This window comes from Molothrus ater, chromosome 5 (assembly GCF_012460135.2).
Source record: "Molothrus ater isolate BHLD 08-10-18 breed brown headed cowbird chromosome 5, BPBGC_Mater_1.1, whole genome shotgun sequence".
Lineage (NCBI taxonomy): Eukaryota > Metazoa > Chordata > Aves > Passeriformes > Icteridae > Molothrus > Molothrus ater.
In genome coordinates, this window is record NC_050482.2 from 68,405,024 (window position 1) to 68,421,797 (window position 16,774).

Below are 16,774 nucleotides of genomic sequence, written 5' to 3' on the forward strand. Positions count from 1 at the left end.
GTTTATTACTGCCCTTGCAGATGAGCTAGCACTAACATCGTTTGGGGGCTCTCTTCCTTTTCAACAAAACAGTTAGATAAATAGTACACTCCTCTATCTCAAACAGATGCTAAAAGCAGCTTAAACTGAAGCTTATGACTTTGCACTGCAGTGGATGAGGAACATTTATATGTTGCTTCAAAAGGCTTAGCTATGAAGTCACTAATTTCTAACTGAAAGAATGGCAACATTCTCAACCACAGAGCTGCTCATGGATTTTCATCTGTCCATGGCCAAGTTTGCATTTCTAATGTCAAAATTTTCACAAACTTGCTTATTTTTCCAAGGCAAATCTCAGAATATAATATTGGATGAATGCATGAAGTATGTGTTCCATCAGTCCTCCAGCAGAATGTACTTCTGAGCATGCAAAGAAAAGGTTGACTATAGGAAAGCAGAAAATAATCAACATATTTAAATAAAAAATTAAAGGTAAAAAAGCAGTATTTGCAGAAGTCATTGGTGTTTTAAGTTCTCTCCTGTTGAGGTTTCAGCTCTTGCTGCCTGTAGTCATCTCAGTCATCGCTTATCTTCAATAAACACAGTTCCAACAAAAGTACTGCAAAGTTTGCACTTCTGCCCTTTGTCACACTTTAGGGAATGGTCTCAAAAGAATAAGCAGCAGATGTCCAGAGGCAGAAAAGATGTGCACCAAAAGACATGGGATCTTCATCTTACAAGTATCTTTCTACACATCAAACATGATTTAAGCTCATGTATGACACACAAAAGCTGTTGCTGACAAGAGACCTACAGAACAATAGAAGACTGCTGAAGGCTACAAGATGAAGGTCTGGAAAACCAGGGCAAAATTCAGTTAAAAAGGCTTGTCTCTCACACTATGCCCAGTGAGATCCTCTTCTGGATAGCCCATATGACTTTCAATGGCTTCATGATCCTGGATGAGATGCTCTTTCCCAGAAGCAGCCAAAATGGCTCAGAAAGCATAGAGAACATGATGGAAGATGTTCTTATACAAGCAGGCATTCATTTGAGGAGATTAACCACCACACCAGGAAACACAATCCAGCCTTTCTAGGTGATATTACTATAATATAAAAAAATATGTATTTCCACTGTGCACATTCACTTCTCAATATCTTGATGCATCATTAGATGCTGCTGTGGTGCTCATAAGAACACAAAACCAATTTTCACAACAAAAGCCAACATACTCAAAGTGTAACTCAATAAATTCAACTTTATAAACCAATTCACAAGGTATGCAGGCCACACAGAATGCTGTGAGGAGCAGATTGGTGAGGTTTTTAACCCCTTTGCTCTTTGGAAGGCATTGCCCTTCCAAGAGAGACAGCATTAAAAATCATGTAGAGAAAGTAAAAACTGTTGCAGAACAGATTCCTCCAGGATTTCACTCATTCTAGGAATTCTCTCTTAGCAAGATACCTCTACCTCACCTGTACAACACACAGAGGTATCCCGCCTTACAAGCTCAAGGAAACTGCTCACCTAATATCTTAATGCAAGGGTAAAGCAAGATTCTAGATTTAAACTGGTAAGCAAGTACAGCTAAGGATCTCCACCTGACAGACACCAGCAGGCAATACCCCAAGGCACGTGCCAATTTGTCATCAGAACTGTGGGTCCAACCCAGACCACTTCCTTTGGAATTCTCTTTCTTGGAACTACTCTTATGCTTTTGCAATATACTTTCATCTTCCATGCAGTTTCCAAAAGACTGGAAGAACCAAACCTGTCAATCATACAACTGCCCTTCTCCCAAAGAGAGGATCTCAACTTCATTTTGCCAGCTAGTAAGAACATCAGGCAACCTGTGGTTTCTTTCAGTAACACCCAACACCTCCCCTTTGTCCCCTTAGGAGCTGTTTTGCTCCTCTGCAAAGCACTCTCCTCTAGAAGGTACTTGCTTGTGATATATTCAGTCAGTAGCAGAAGTTTCTGCTCCTGAACTTCAACGCCTGTGCCAAAAGAGAAGCCTTTCCAAAAGCTTCATGAACAGCTCTTTCTAGCAAACATATATCATCCCTAAAGAAATTGGCAGAAGCAATAGTAATCCTTTAGAGTATGAGCAGTGATAAAGTTCTGGAATGGCTGCCCGGGGAGGTGGTGGAGTCACCATCCCTGGATGTGTTTAACAAAGCCTGGATGTGGCACTGGGTGCCAGGGTTCAGTTGAGGTGTTGGGGCTGGGTTGGACTCAATGATCTTTGAGGTCTCTTCCAACCTGGTCATTCTGTGATTCATGACAGGTTCTGGTATTCAGCAGCACTTCTCTGTTGGCAGTCTGTCACCCAGGGATGAGCTACAAGCCAGAGTGACCAATGTCACCACAGAAGACCATTCCAGCACCATCAAAAGATGCAGTCTCACAACTATCAGGTTCTGCCTGCCAACGCAACCAGAACCAGAAATCTCAGCAGCCACCTGAGGTACTGCTCCAGCAACAACTTCCTGCAGGAGGGGATTTCTGTCCAGGCTTGGCAAAGCTGGCTGCTTGGCTCAGTGGTCTCAGCTGTCTCTGTTCAGTCAAGAATAAATGGCTCTATGCACATCCATGGCTTTTGAACAAAGGTAACCCATATTCTTCCCTTCCCCAGGCACACAGTGAGGAACCTTTGGAACAAGGACCCTGTCCATGGGGTTTTGATCCTTCTGTACCCTGCAGATTTTTCATCCTTCAGACCCAGTTTTATACTTCTTCATTACAAAAGCACTGCAAATCCTGCAAGACATCTGGACCCAGGAATCAATCATCTTCTGCTGATGCAGTAGAACTAATCAAGGAAAGATCATCTCCATGTGCAACATTGAGAGGGAAATCATCCACACAGGGAAATCACGGCCAGTATTGAAAAAAATAATTTAAATCCTCTGAAAGTAAAATTGTGGCAGAAAGATTTTTCAAAGATATGCCCTACACTTATTCCTATACAGACACGCTATCAACATCAAGGAACAGAAGGATTTTTTCTTCCTTTTTTAAAATGTCTTTTGAATTGTATAGTGCAGGTATAAACAACAAAGAAACCCAAAAAAATGCTCCCTGGTGAGGAGAAAAATCTTCAATAAAAACAGGAAATAAAACTTTGTCTTTTTTTTTTATCAATGACAAAAGAATGATAATAAGAAGTTTTGTGTTTCACTATAAAGGCTTAATTATAAAGGCTTCATAAACTTTCAGGAACAAATTCAAATAGAAATCTCAAGGGTGCAGGAATGTGGCATTTTCCAAGTGCTAAAACAGAAAGACAGCCAGTGCAATCCAGTTTTTCTTTTTCTAGGAGGTAATATAAGCAGTGCTCATCAACTCACTTAATACTGTACAGCTTTTTTGCTTCAGGGGGTTTTTTCTGCCTTAATAAGTATTCTTGAGAAATAAAATTTGTCTTAATCATGAATTATGTGAATCCATCTCAAAATGTTCATTAGCCTTTAAAGAAGATTTTGATGAGACAAAAGGTAGAAGAACAAACACTGAGTCAGGGAAGCAAAGCATCCTGACAATAATTTCCCTGGACTTAGGTCTTCTTCCTGGAAGAGAAATCTTCTAGATCAGGGCACCAGTCATGACATGCAGCATTAATTGTGCTGAATGCCTCAGACACAAAGATCACCATGAATCCATATTCATCAAGAACAGTGAATTTCCAAAGCAGTGTCATCTTCTTCCTCTTGACTCCAAAGTAGTACACTCTGATTAAACTACAGCCAGAGAGAAGTAGATGTTTCTCCAAATTAGGGCTGTCAGCAAAATACCTCTGAGCACTCTCAGAAACATGAGGAGGCCATTTGCACAGGGAAACAGTGGAAGCAGATGAAGCCAGTGAGGTTAAGTATCATAAAATGCCTGAAAAGATTACAGAAGCCTTATTTTTGGAAAGCACATGGCTGAAAGAAAAACAGCAGCAATGACAATGGCCCAAAACGTTGGAAAGAAAATAAAATTCAATACCAGCTGATTTTTCTGCTGTTGGTCCCTATTCTGTGCAAGAAAACCTAAAATGTACTGAATTCACAGTAACACAGGAGTCTGCAAAGCAACAAGTGTGAGAAGCTGGCAAGGAAAGCTGCATTAAAGAAAGGGAAACCACAGGAAAGTCTCCTGCAACTACAGAGCACCTAAGATTTCACATAGGAATAGCAAAACTGATAACCAATTTTACTATTTATATGAAGGAAGAGCTTTAATATCATAGATGATAAGACATCTTTACGTCATAAGTTTCCATAATTGGTTACATGTTTCCCTTATTTCTAACAGAAGAATCTAGAAATTCTATAGCAAAAATTTCTGCTGCAACATCCACGAAAGTCTTGATAAGTTGAAACTAGCATAAGAAGGCAAGGAAAATTTGATTAAATATTTTTTGAAACATTAAACGGTACATCATCACCAAAGGGAGATGCTGACTTTATTCACTGGAAGTTATTTAAACTAACAGACTCAGACAAGGTGCTGGAAAAGGACTGGCTTAAAAACACAACAGTGATGGGTGACGAGGTGCATTGTAGTGAGAATGAGTTTCTTTACCTGTTTCCACTGGGGTATGGGGGCAAGCCGGCCCTGCTCTCGTCTGCTGGATGGTTGGCTGTGGACACGCTCTTGGTAAGGCAGGACAGGTGGCTGCATGCAGGTTGTAGGGAAGGTGGGACCAAGGAGGAAAGATAAAATAGTGAAGGAAACTCAAAGAAAGCCATAGGAATGGAATACAGAATAAGACAAACATTTAAGAAAAAAAAAATAGGGGAGGGGGGAATTCATTTAGCAAGTAAAATGTAAAAAGGAAAAAAAAATCAAAAATGGGAAATTTCACATATTTTTGGACCTTTCCTTTCACTTCATTGTTTCTTCAAATCATTGGCTGAGTATGCCAGCCAACGTGTAGCAGCTGAAGAAACATTTTATGGTGTGGATAGACACGACCATTCTGATTATGTTACACTACTAATGCTGATATGTAGTGTGGCAGAGACAAACCTGAGCTGGCTTTCAAGCAGCCAGGTCAGGTCCCACTCGCGATGTGGCCATGGCACAGAGCTTGGCACAAGCTGTGGGGATGGACTCATGTAGCAGAGCAAGGACTCTGGCACTTAAACCACACTGAGCCTCCTCCTGCTGACACTGCACTGCCAGCAGCAGCTTGAAGTGACTCAATCTAACTTCAAAGACAACTAGGCTGCAGTTGCAGCAGTTCAGATACCATCCTGGAGAACAAATGAGCCTCACTTGGAATGACACAAACACCCTGATTGCCAAGAAACTCCCAGGCATTTATCTGCTGCACATACACACGTACAAAGCTTCATCACAGTTCACAAGAACAAACAGATGTAACCTGATATGAAAATGTTCAAATCAGAAATCAAATGGTTGTTCTTAAACAGCATAAGGAGAACATTCCTGGAAAGCTTTTAAAGAGCAATAGTAGTTGTAAAAGAAACTCAGTTGCTGGTCTTCTCCACCTGTACTTGTAAAATTTAAGCTTTGGGTAAACTTCACTCTTCTTTAGGAGAGCCTTTGAAGTAGAAAAGCAACACTAGCATCCAGTCTTGAGGAATGCATGCTATCATCCATGGTTTTCCTCTACAATTCCAAAACAAAGGGGTTTATTATCCATCTCCTACCTGTCTTCGTAAGTGTGAGGACGGCACTGGTGCATTCTCTTCAAACTTGGCCAGCAGCTGGGTTGCCATGGACTTGACTTTGTTCTGATTCCCAATGGCAGCATCAATTCTCCTCTCTGTCAGAGCACTCACCAGTGTGGGCCTTTCTTCTCTGTAACTTCGTGGGAGGTCCTCCTAACAATCAGTGACATCAAAATTTAACAAGATACAACCAGATCACCTTCTCCTTTCTACCCCTTTGCTGTGAAAAGTCTCTTACACTATAGATAACAAATCTCTTAGCCTCACTTGAAAGCTCAGATTTTAATTTCCTTTGGCAAGTCATCAAATGTTCTGTTAAACTTTACTGATCTTTTCAATCTTATTTCATATCTACCAAAAAGACCTCAGCTGAAACATCCCTATGAAGCCCTTGACATAAACCAAAGGCTCATCTTCAAACAAACCCAAAGCACTGAATTTTAATTCACCTGTACCCATTTGGCTACAAACACTGAATTTGAAAAACTGCCTTGTGGGCATACTGGAAATGTATGCTTTTTGCACAAACCAAAATTAAAGTTTAAATATGTGTCAAGCTTCTGACAATACCACACGACTTCACTGAGAATTTTTGAGTGTTGATGCCCTCACCAAACCATAGTAATTTGCAGTAAAAACAGAACATCAGGGAACTGCAACATTTCATTTGTTATGTAGTATTCTTTTACAAACATTAGTAAAATATTTGCACTAAAGATACCATGAAAATGTAACCTCTGAAGAAGAATTAAATTTTATCTTAAAAATCCTATATAATCCCTGCCTGGGTACTAAAAAAAATGAAAGAACTGAAGTGGGGAAAAAGGTACCTACCATTTATTTTGCTCCCTGACACATCTCACTGTAATACTTACATCCTCAGATTGGCTGGTTTTCCTCCTCTTTCCTGCACCATCCAGTTCCTTTTCTTTTTTGTCCTGAAAATAGAAGGAGTAGGGGAAAGAAAACAAAAATAACTCTCACACCTCTCTGGGTTGAGATAAGTGTCATCAGTGCTCTTACATCAGTTTAGTTCCAAAGCTTATTTAATTCCCTGTGCTCATTCTCTATTTAAGAGTTTTTTTCCTAGATACTCTTAAGGGCATTGTAACCTTCAACTGGAAATTCTTCTACACTTTCAAATCATAAAAAACTGAGCAACTAGCTATGTTCCAAGAGAAAATATATACCCAAATACTACCACAAGGCTAAGCTTTTAAGACTGAAATACACCTCTGAGAGTACATACTACAGATGTAATTTTACATTCATTCATGTCGTGTATCATCCCATATCAAGAGCTGGTGAACACATGGCCTCTTGCAAACTAACAAACACTAACCCCAGCATTTTTAGCACCATGCTTGGACAGCAGGCTGCTGTCCAAGTGCCTCCAGGGCTGTGCCTGGTTACCTTGGGAGTGCGCTTCCGAGAGATGCTTTGTCCCAGTTTGCTGAGGAAGGAGATGGGAGACTTGGTACTGGCAATCAGGGCAGCCTTTTCCTCTGCATTCAGCTCCAGGCTATCTGTTAGTGACAACAGGCACAACAAGGCAATGCCATGAAGTTTTTTTCTCTGGTGCTGTTATTAAATACTCAACTGAAGGACCCACTGATTATTTTTAATGTAGTAATCTTTTTCTTGAATTCTCTGTAAAAAATGACTAATGTCTAGAATTAATGCCTTTCTCAGCTATTCTACTCTTTCCTTTTGCCCAAAGCAGTTCTTTCAGGGTTTATAATCACCCATAACAGATGCTGTGTTTACTCTATTTACTTTCATGTTTAAAGAGCATGATTTAAGGAACATGAACATCAGTATTCTTAAAAAGAGTCCAGAATTTTAGAAATAATACATGATACATACTATATTTTTAAAACACTATTAAGCCCAATTTTTCCCCTCACCAGAGAGACACATGTGAATTAAGATCATCAGTAATAAAGAGCTGTAACAACATTATCAATATTTAAAGACTGGCCATATTAATTTGGGTTAGGTAACTACATCTTTCAGTTCTGATCAAAGATGTTTTGTTCCTCAGTGGCCTGAAGTTAGTCTCACCATTCCCAGATGATAAATAGGTATAAAACTCAGCTAGTGTTTTGAAACTACCTGTTCAACAACTACTAGCAAGGCACATTAGCTAAGACAAACAAGAGTAAGAAAGCAGAAAATTTATTTAGTAGTGCTGAAGTGAACTTTTGAGGACATTATTGTATATTAACTCCTTATTTAGCTCCTGCTGCTGCTAACATGGTTTTTATCAGCACCAGTAACAAGTCAACATTTTGTAACATAAAGCTACAGTGAGTAACTACTCAATGTGCTCAAGCAGAAGCAGCATGAAGGTAACTGAAGCACACACATTCACCCTGGAGCAGCCTTTAAAGACCACAGAAGTGCCCCAAGCTGCTTACCACTAGAGGGGATGGTGTCTTTGAACATCTCATAGAACTGTGTGAGGTACATCACCATGGACAGCTTATCTGGCTCTCCAACAGATGCCATTTCCTTTCCAGTCATAATGGGAGAGATCCCAAACTCTTTCTCAGCGATGTCAAAGGCCAGTTGGTTGTTCTTCTCCACATCATGCTCATCCAAGGAATCAAAGTCTCTGCAAAAAAGAGGCCTTCAGTTTCTACTGAATCAAGTAGAAACCAGTCTTCTGAAAGAACTCAGACATCCTTTTATTTTCTCCTTTGAAATCTTAATTTTATTTGCCACCAGCATAGCAAAGATGATGCTACTTAACTACAGTGAACTTTGGTTCAAATATATGCTTTTAAAATTTGTTTGCTCCTCCTAAACACCTAGACTTTTCTTCTTAAAAAGCATCATCCTCTGAAACACATCTCCATTTCCTTCTTTGCTGAAAGACTGGACGGTGTCCCCTACAGAAAATCTTCTGTGTACTTGGAACTAAATTAAATCTTGACTTTTTGTCCCCTCTTCTCTTGACTGATCCATATTTTTGTCCTGCTAGCTTTCTCCAAAACTTGTATAACTATATGAAAAACTTTAGCTTGTAGAGAGCTACATGAAGCTTTTTAAAAGCTGTCTGAACTCTCCACAAGCTATAAAGGTATTAAACAGTGTAGCTCAGGCTCACTCAAGTACACCAATATAGAAGTAATTCAGTGCATATGGATTGGAATAACTGCACAATTTTTCAGTATGTTTTACAGTGGATTATGTCTTCAAGTACAGCTCTAGAGTTTACTTTTTCTGATATCCTTTTGTGAAGTTGGAGACATTTCAGATTGAAGTACCAGAATCTTTGCTATCATCACTTTTTGCAGCCAGTGTTTTCCCATTCTAGAATCTGGGCACTGTTTTACCCAATATATCACTGAAGAGGACACCTCTGCCATTCACCCAACCACCAAGTCAGTGTGCAAACAGTAACAACCTCTTTATTTAGGCTGTGGGTCACTATTTTAGAAAGAGAGCCTGAAAGTCTTTAGGAAGAGCTGCTTTGTTAACAGGAAATTTATAAAGGACTGTGCAGAGACCTGTTCACAAGAGATTTAACTGAAGCTATGAACTGTTCCTTACTCACTTCACACATAAAATCTGTCAGTCAATAATGCTTTCCAGTCAGTACCAATTTGAAGCTTAATTCTGCCAAGTCATCCAGAAGGGAAAATGACAACACATTTATTTTCGAATTCATCAAGCTATCATAACCTTCCACTCTGCTAGTGAATCACTGGATGTTGGTTTCTCTCAAGTTTAATTGAATTCATTTCAATCTATTTCTTCATAAGTCACAAATGCACTGCCTCCAACTGCATATTATTAGTTCTAAACACCACTAATTTCCTGCTCTTCCCAGTGATCTGAAGCAGCCTATTACTCACATTAGGTCTGGACGGTATCTGTGGATAATGGCACACAAAGCTAAGCCACTTTTCCATGACATTGTCAGATCTGTCACATTAACACCAGCATATCCATCAGTCTGCCTCTGGCACCAACTGAGCAATTTACTAGAGCGAGCTACAGACTCTGTAAAAAAAATAGCACATTTCAAAATAGAAATGAACAACAGCTCAAATTCTAAGTACAACACAAACCCCATGAATCAACAAGCAAAACCTTAATATAAAAAACAAGCTCCTTCTACAATGGGTAATGGAGGACAGGATTCTTATTTTCTTTTAAAAATACTATCAATATCTATTTTGAATCCAAGAAAGTATTTTTAATTTGCTGGAAAGTAATTATCTAAGTTGTAACTTGCCAGACTTTTCACCCTAGCTATTGTAAAAGAGCCCCAGGAAATATAAAACAGTTGCAAAGGCTTGTTAAATATGATCAAAAGGACATACAGTAGCAATGCTCTCTAAAGCCCAGATATACCATTTCTAGTGGAAGAACAGACAAATGTACTTCTGTAACTTTTTCTTCTCCCTTGAAAACTTTCCTTTAAAAGCACTGACCTATTCTGACCTTGTCTTACCAGAAGATCTGATGAGATTGCAGCCTAAAGGGACATGGCTGCAGGGCAAAGAGCAGAGACTACACAGCTCTTCAGCAGTGAAAGGGAGGCTTAGCAGCAAAGAGCCACTCTGGGAATCCCAAAACACTATCTGGGCATCCAAGACAAGGCATGCAAAGGGAAAAGTCTGACATAGCCCTCAGGGTAGAGACAAGGAGACAGCTACTGAAATGCTTATCACAAGGCATCTACTCTCAGAATAATGCAAGCAAAGTGAGGTTTCATTTAGTTGAGAGATGAGACAAAGAAAAGGAAAGCAGGAGCATGCAAGACTGCACAAGCAATACCTCCTGATACATTTCTAAGAGTTCTGAGTCTACTGTTAGAGTGAACTCAGTCCAGGCTTCTGCACTTCAAGGAAGAGCATTGTTAGAGATAAAGGAGATGAAAAGAACTGCCTATACAAACAAATATGCTTAGAAAATTAACAGCACTATAAAGCAAGGGAAATTGAGCAAACAAAAATAAATTCCCATGCTAATGGAAACTTGAAAAATTGTAAGCTCAGACTTGTTGACAAAACAATTACTGGATACATTTTCCAAATGAAGAGAATGGTTAAATAATATCCTACAGCCCTGCTGTTCTCTAGTTCCTGCGCTCATCCAGCTCCAGAATACCAAAAGGAACAGGACAGCAGCCAGGCCTACCATTTCGAGTCAGCTTTGGTGTCCTGGAGTTCACAAAGTTCTCTATCTCCAGGTGAATGTCTTTCAAATCTCCTGTATTATACAAGTGGCGTACCTAAAATGAGACACAAAAACATTTAAGATGATGAATATGCCATGCACCCCAGACACACAGAGAAATAACCAGGAGACAATAAGAAGACATCCCAAGGTACAAAAAGGAAGCTGAGTACATGTAGGTAGCAAAAATCCTATCCCAAGAACCTCACAACAGCAAGGAGCAGCTCACCAGTGCTGAACAGTCCAGCTGACTGCTGCTGCTTAGTGGATACCAAATTGCAATGACAGACTGCTAGACTGGATTATTACAAAGAGAATGCACACATAGAAAACACAATTTTATAGGTTTCCTGTACTATTATATCACACTTAAAATTATCAAAATCAACCATTCCTAAAAAGGAATTTGTTCAAGTACAAAAGCCTACTCTTGACTGATTCAACAGCCTTTCACTGCTTCCATGCTACACACACATCACTCTCTGTTCCCAAAACACTGGCACAGCTTCACCTGAGGAAAGCCACTGCAGATTGCAAGCACTCAGGAGCACCGTCTGTGACTTACCTGCTGTGGCCTCAGGAAGTTGACGTTGATATTGGGATATCGGGTGGCAGGATCAATGCTGTAGTGGCTGAAGTTTTTACTCACGTTCTCTGGGGTGGTCTGAGGCAGCAGCCTATAAATGCTTTCCCTTGGGAAAATAACACAAAAAAAAAGTTTGGGGCTTTGTTTTGGTTCATCTGTTTTGCTTAGGCTTTGTCGTGGTTTGGGGTTTTTGGTTTGTTTTGGCTGGTTTGAGGTTTCGTTCTGTTTTTGTTTTTTTTTTTTTAAGAGATGCATCACTACTACTATGGCTAAGTAAACTCTGGGGAGATAAACATTCAAATCAGAAATCTAACCACTTCAGACACTGCATAGCTAACAGTCAGCATAACCATATTAAAATCTGCACTTTAATACAGCTACAGAATTCGAAAGGAGGGCAGAGAACAACACACTGAGCAAAACTGAAGGGGCTGCCCAGTACAATAAAGGCATTGACATACAGGAAGGGCTCAGGAAGAGGGGCCACCAAGGGGACTGGAGCATTTGTCCTGTGAGGAGAGGCCAGGAGAAATGAGTCTGTTCAATATGTGGAAGAGACAGCTCAGGGAAGATCTTACTGCTGTCTGAAGTGGCTAATGGAAAGGTGATCAAGTCTGGCTTCAACAGCAACATTATTTTCCACACTTTTTTAAAATTCAAACAAATGGAATTTAAAGTATGAACTGTGCCACTGCGCAATTTTAGAAATTTTACTATGGTTCCTGATGTTCAGAAGGTGCAGTTGCTGAAGTTTAAAATAGGACCTAAAAACTGTTGCTTTTACTCAATCCCTCTTGTAATTACCCGAGTTCTATCTCCAAGAGAGCCCCTTGAGTCAGGGGCAAACTGATTAACACATCAGGGACTCAACACTTCAAAAGAGACAAGATGCTGTTTGGCTTACATGAAACAAAGTAACCAAGGACAACATGAAAGATAGCAAGTCACAGCTTCCTTACAAGGAAATAATAAAAAGTATTCACAAGATAATAGGAGACAGCAAGAACTTTTGTATCTGGTGCTTTAAAGGCATCTACATCTTCATCTGGTTTGCCATTGAAGGGCTGGTGACATTTAGTCAGGCTCACTTTGTCCATGCAATGTCAATAAGCACCTAAAAAAAAGATTCCTCATCTAATCTTTTAAAACTAGGACCAGGAATAGCAACATTTCTTACTCATCCATACACTTCAGTTTATCAACTCCTTTGAAATTTTTTTTCTTTAACTGAATTATACCCTCATGCATTCTCTAAAAACAGTGAGAGTCTGTATCTCCCATTCTGTCTACAAATTTGTACTAAAAGAAACTGTAATGAATGATGAGATGTTGGAGGATTGGATTAGAACTGTAAATGTATTCACTTTCTCCATTACCTCTCTGCAAGGACTTCCAAAGGACTGGCTCCGAGCGACCAACTTCGTACCATCCAAGCAGAGTCCATTGCAGCCAAAAATCCCCTGGCTATTCCAGTTCCCATTGGCCAAAATGGCTGATATTAGAGGTTACCAAAGGAAAAAAAAGCAGAGAAAGGAAAAGCATCACTTAGGGAAAATCTTAAAGAAGTATCAAGTACATATTCAGGCAGTAATCTGCTAGGAAATTTTAACTCAGTAATTAGCTACAAGTTCCACTCCCACTGGGCTAGAGGAAACCAGATGTACAGTGAGCAGCTCAAGAGCTCTCCCAAAGCCAGTGTTCCTCTATTTCCAACAGTAATTCATAGCCTGGGGTGCCTTAACAGCTTCTCTTCAAGACAGCACTTTTTAAACCAGCTACAAAATGCTAACTACCAGCAGACCCACAGTAGGTTCTGTAGAGAGTCAACAAGAAGCAGATGGGACAGACAGAACTTCAGAAAAGCTCTGCACACATTTTCTTAAGCACAATCATTACCACGCTAAAAATTCTGTTTTCCCAACACTCCCACCCTTCCTTCCAACCTCCCACTTTCTTCTGTAACAAACAGCAGCTTTCCTTAGAGTGCCTCTCTGTCAGGCAGCACGGATCTCAGAGGTTGGTGCTCATTCAGAGCTGACCACGCACCTCCAGGAGGCTGTCCCCGACCAGCGCCACGAGGAGCTGGTGGCCGTTCTGCTCGCGCACCAGGGCGGCGTTCTCGGAGGCGTACATGCACGTGAAGTCAAACATGGCCACGTCGGGCTGCCCGTAGTGGTTGATGGCAAAGTCCAGCGAGGGCAGCTGCTGGTTAGTGGAGAAATCTGCTGCCTCCCGGGCGTAGTTCAGCAAAGCCTCCTGGTCCACGTTCTCCCGGGACAGCAAGACCTCTGTGTCGGCATGGTCCTGCCAAAACCAGCACCATTAAAGTGCTGTGGTCAAACTCACCAGTTTGTTTTAAGATTGGTATATATTGTAGCTGGCATTAAAATTCTGACAAATCTACTCATACAAATTTGCCTGCTAATTTCTTTCATTCCTATCTGTGTTAATGCTTCCAGGAGAAAATCTATTGTACTTGCGGGGTTCCCCATGGCAGGAAGGAATGATGAATCTGACTCCGTGTTCTCAGAAGGCTAATTTATTTTATATTAAAGAATGCTATACTAAACTACACTAAAGAATACAGAAAGGATACTTACAGAAGGCTAAAAAGATAATAATGAAAACTTGTGACTCTTTCCAGAGCCTTGACACAGCTTGGCCCTGACTGGCCAATGAGTCAAAACAATTCACATGAAAACAATGAAACAATCACCCGTGGGTAAACAATCTCCAAACACATCCCACAAGTGAGCACAACACAGGAGAAGCAAATGGGATAAGAATTTGTTTTCCTTTTTCTCTGAGGCTTCTCAGCTTCCCAGGAGAAAATCCTGGGTGAAGGGATTTTTCAGAAAATATGACTGTGACAAAAATATATAGATCTTTTATTCCAGATAGTAATCAGTCCTGCTTGCATTGCTCACTGTGAAAGGGCTAAGAAACTTTTGAGCATTTTTCACTCCCATAAAATAAGGGAAGCTCAACTAAGCTATTAAATGTTCCTTCAGCATATTTTATCTTAGCATGAGCAAAACTCCCAAATCCACAAAAGGAGACAAATTTGAAAAGGACAGGTTTTGTAACACTCGTCTGATGGTTTAAAATACTTCAGAAGGGCATTAACTGCCCCTTTTAGAACACAATTACATTCATGTTCTAAAATAACAACTGTATAAAAACATTATGTGATGGAGGAAAAGCTTATTTTCCTACTTTCACCTTACCAAAAGTAAATTATCACCACAATTTTAGCTTACAGAGAATACAGGAGAAATTAATACCCACATGCCGTATCACTCCTTTATCCAGCAAGCTCTGCTTTTTGGCAGTCATGACAAAGTAGTGTGTATCATCCTTGTAGTAGACAATGTTCTCCAAGTCAATGCCTTGTGACAGAACAAAAGACATGGTAATGAAGGAACAAGTTAGGAGTCATGTGCAACAGAAGTTCTACCAGAAGAAAGTAAATTGAAACTGCATGGTTAGAGAGAGAATGCCAAGCAACTTTCTACCATGGCTCTGGGTGACTTTAAAATCTGAACTGTCAACAAAAACACAGCATATTTCACCTGCATAAAACTACTTCTTTAAAAAATCCATTTACCATCACTCTAAGGTTTGCATTCAAATGTGGAGTGCAAAAAGCAGAACGCTGGATTCATGACCTCTTCCCATTTAGGGCTTTGATTTCCTGAAAACCATAAATTCTCCACTTCTGAATCAAAATGACACACATCTGCTTTGTACAGCAGAACAGCTACAGTATACAAGAATAGAGAAATCATATTTCAGAGGCAGCACTGACTGCCTTGCACAAGATGCTTGTTTCTTGGTTAAACACACAAATCTGAGCTGCAAAATCGCAATTATAAAAACAAATAGTTTATATTTCACTGGAAATCTGTCAAGTGCTGGCAAACCTGTGGCATCTCGGAGATCCTGGAAGAACTTCTGGTTGAAGATGAAGGCCACACCACTGATCTCTTCTACTTTGGCTTCAGCTGTGGTGTTGCGATTGATGAAGTTTGCTGTGATGGCGATTGCAAGCTTGCCACGGAATTCCTTTCGGCGAAACCCTGCAGGAAGGATAAAGTGGCAATGCTGAAAAGCAAACATGCCTTCAGAGAAGGATCAGCATGCCACAGGCAGGTACACTCACAAAGTAAAGGGAGAGAAGGGAATTGATGAGCTACAAACTCCTCCAAAGAAGGAAAGAACAATTGCTTCATCAGAACAGTGTTGTTTAGGGGAAAAGCTCCCCACCTGTCTCTCATCTCTGTTCCTAAAGTTGCAATTTCCATTAAAAAAAAAGGGATTCTCTGCTACACAGAATAATACTCAACACCTCACTTCCTACACCCAAAGGTAGGAGTGACACTACTTAACTAAAGAAAAAAATGTAGGAAAAATTATCCAGATCAAAAACTCTTATGTCTTTATTAGTTTAGAGGAAGAAAACAAAGACCACCCACATCTCTGCTATAAATGGATTTTTACATGGACTTTTAATCTCCCAATCACTTGTCACCTGTCCCTATCAGACTATCAAGTGTCTTTCCAGATGTTGATTGGCATGTTAAAGGCCACTTTTGTTCCAACAAATTTAAGAATAACTTCTGTTTGGAGGTGAATTATGAACCATTACCTTCTAAGGTGTTTCTCCTGCCATCCCCTCCAATGATTACTTCAAACTCATACTCAGACACTGGATGGGTTTTGGGATGGACCAGTGCACGCCAACCTATTCCTGTAGATAAACTCCAAGTTAGTGACAATATAAACGGCAATAATAATAATAGAAAAAAAAAGATAATAGAAATAATAATAATTTTAAAAAATAGTTCTTACTATCAATAAATCCTACAACACATGACCAGTAAAGAAACCGTGCAGGACAGCTACACTGATGACAGGGCTATTCCTGAACTGTGCAGCAATTCCACGTGAATCAGAGGCAGACAACTCTGCTAAAACTCCCCTGATTCCTTTAAAGGCCCCTACAAACTTCTCTACTGCCTATACAATTAATAAAAGGCCAAACTACAAGTAAGCTACATCTCCTGTGGTGATCAGAGAACAGGTTTCACAGCGATACCAAAAGCATTACAAGGATCATTCACCAATATAGTGAATGCAAAGAAAGGAGTTGTTTCAAAATGTTATCAAAATGTTATGTAATAGGCTTAAGTATTTTAGAAGCAATTACAATTTACCATGCCTTGGTCTACTTCTGTGCAGTCCTTCTGGTGACTTTGTTTCATACAGTAACTAATTTGGATTTGCCAATAGAAAAAGCAAATCCTACTAAAAATCCAAGCAAAAATGG

The 16,774-nt window shown here is 40.0% G+C and overlaps 1 protein-coding gene across 3 annotated transcripts in view; it reads right to left on the reverse strand.

The window, feature by feature from the left end:
* The window catches only part of MICAL3 (microtubule associated monooxygenase, calponin and LIM domain containing 3), a 160,498-nt gene that overhangs the window by 82,264 nt on the left and 61,460 nt on the right, over positions 1 to 16,774 (reverse strand). For 2 of the 3 annotated variants that reach the window (XM_036400849.1, XM_036400847.1), the window contains exons 5-16: positions 16,094 to 16,195; positions 15,369 to 15,524; positions 14,734 to 14,834; positions 13,492 to 13,749; positions 12,822 to 12,937; positions 11,425 to 11,551; positions 10,821 to 10,914; positions 9,530 to 9,677; positions 8,087 to 8,283; positions 7,080 to 7,192; positions 6,542 to 6,604; positions 5,646 to 5,819 (exon numbers count right to left, since the gene is read on the reverse strand). In XM_036400849.1, coding sequence (XP_036256742.1) covers positions 5,646 to 5,819; positions 6,542 to 6,604; positions 7,080 to 7,192; positions 8,087 to 8,283; positions 9,530 to 9,677; positions 10,821 to 10,914; positions 11,425 to 11,551; positions 12,822 to 12,937; positions 13,492 to 13,749; positions 14,734 to 14,834; positions 15,369 to 15,524; positions 16,094 to 16,195 — 1,649 coding nt within the window. Of the gene's footprint in view, positions 1 to 4,551; positions 4,645 to 5,645; positions 5,820 to 6,541; positions 6,605 to 7,079; positions 7,193 to 8,086; positions 8,284 to 9,529; positions 9,678 to 10,820; positions 10,915 to 11,424; positions 11,552 to 12,821; positions 12,938 to 13,491; positions 13,750 to 14,733; positions 14,835 to 15,368; positions 15,525 to 16,093; positions 16,196 to 16,774 lie in introns of all 3 variants that reach the window. The other variant, XM_036400848.1, reaches the window with a different exon arrangement.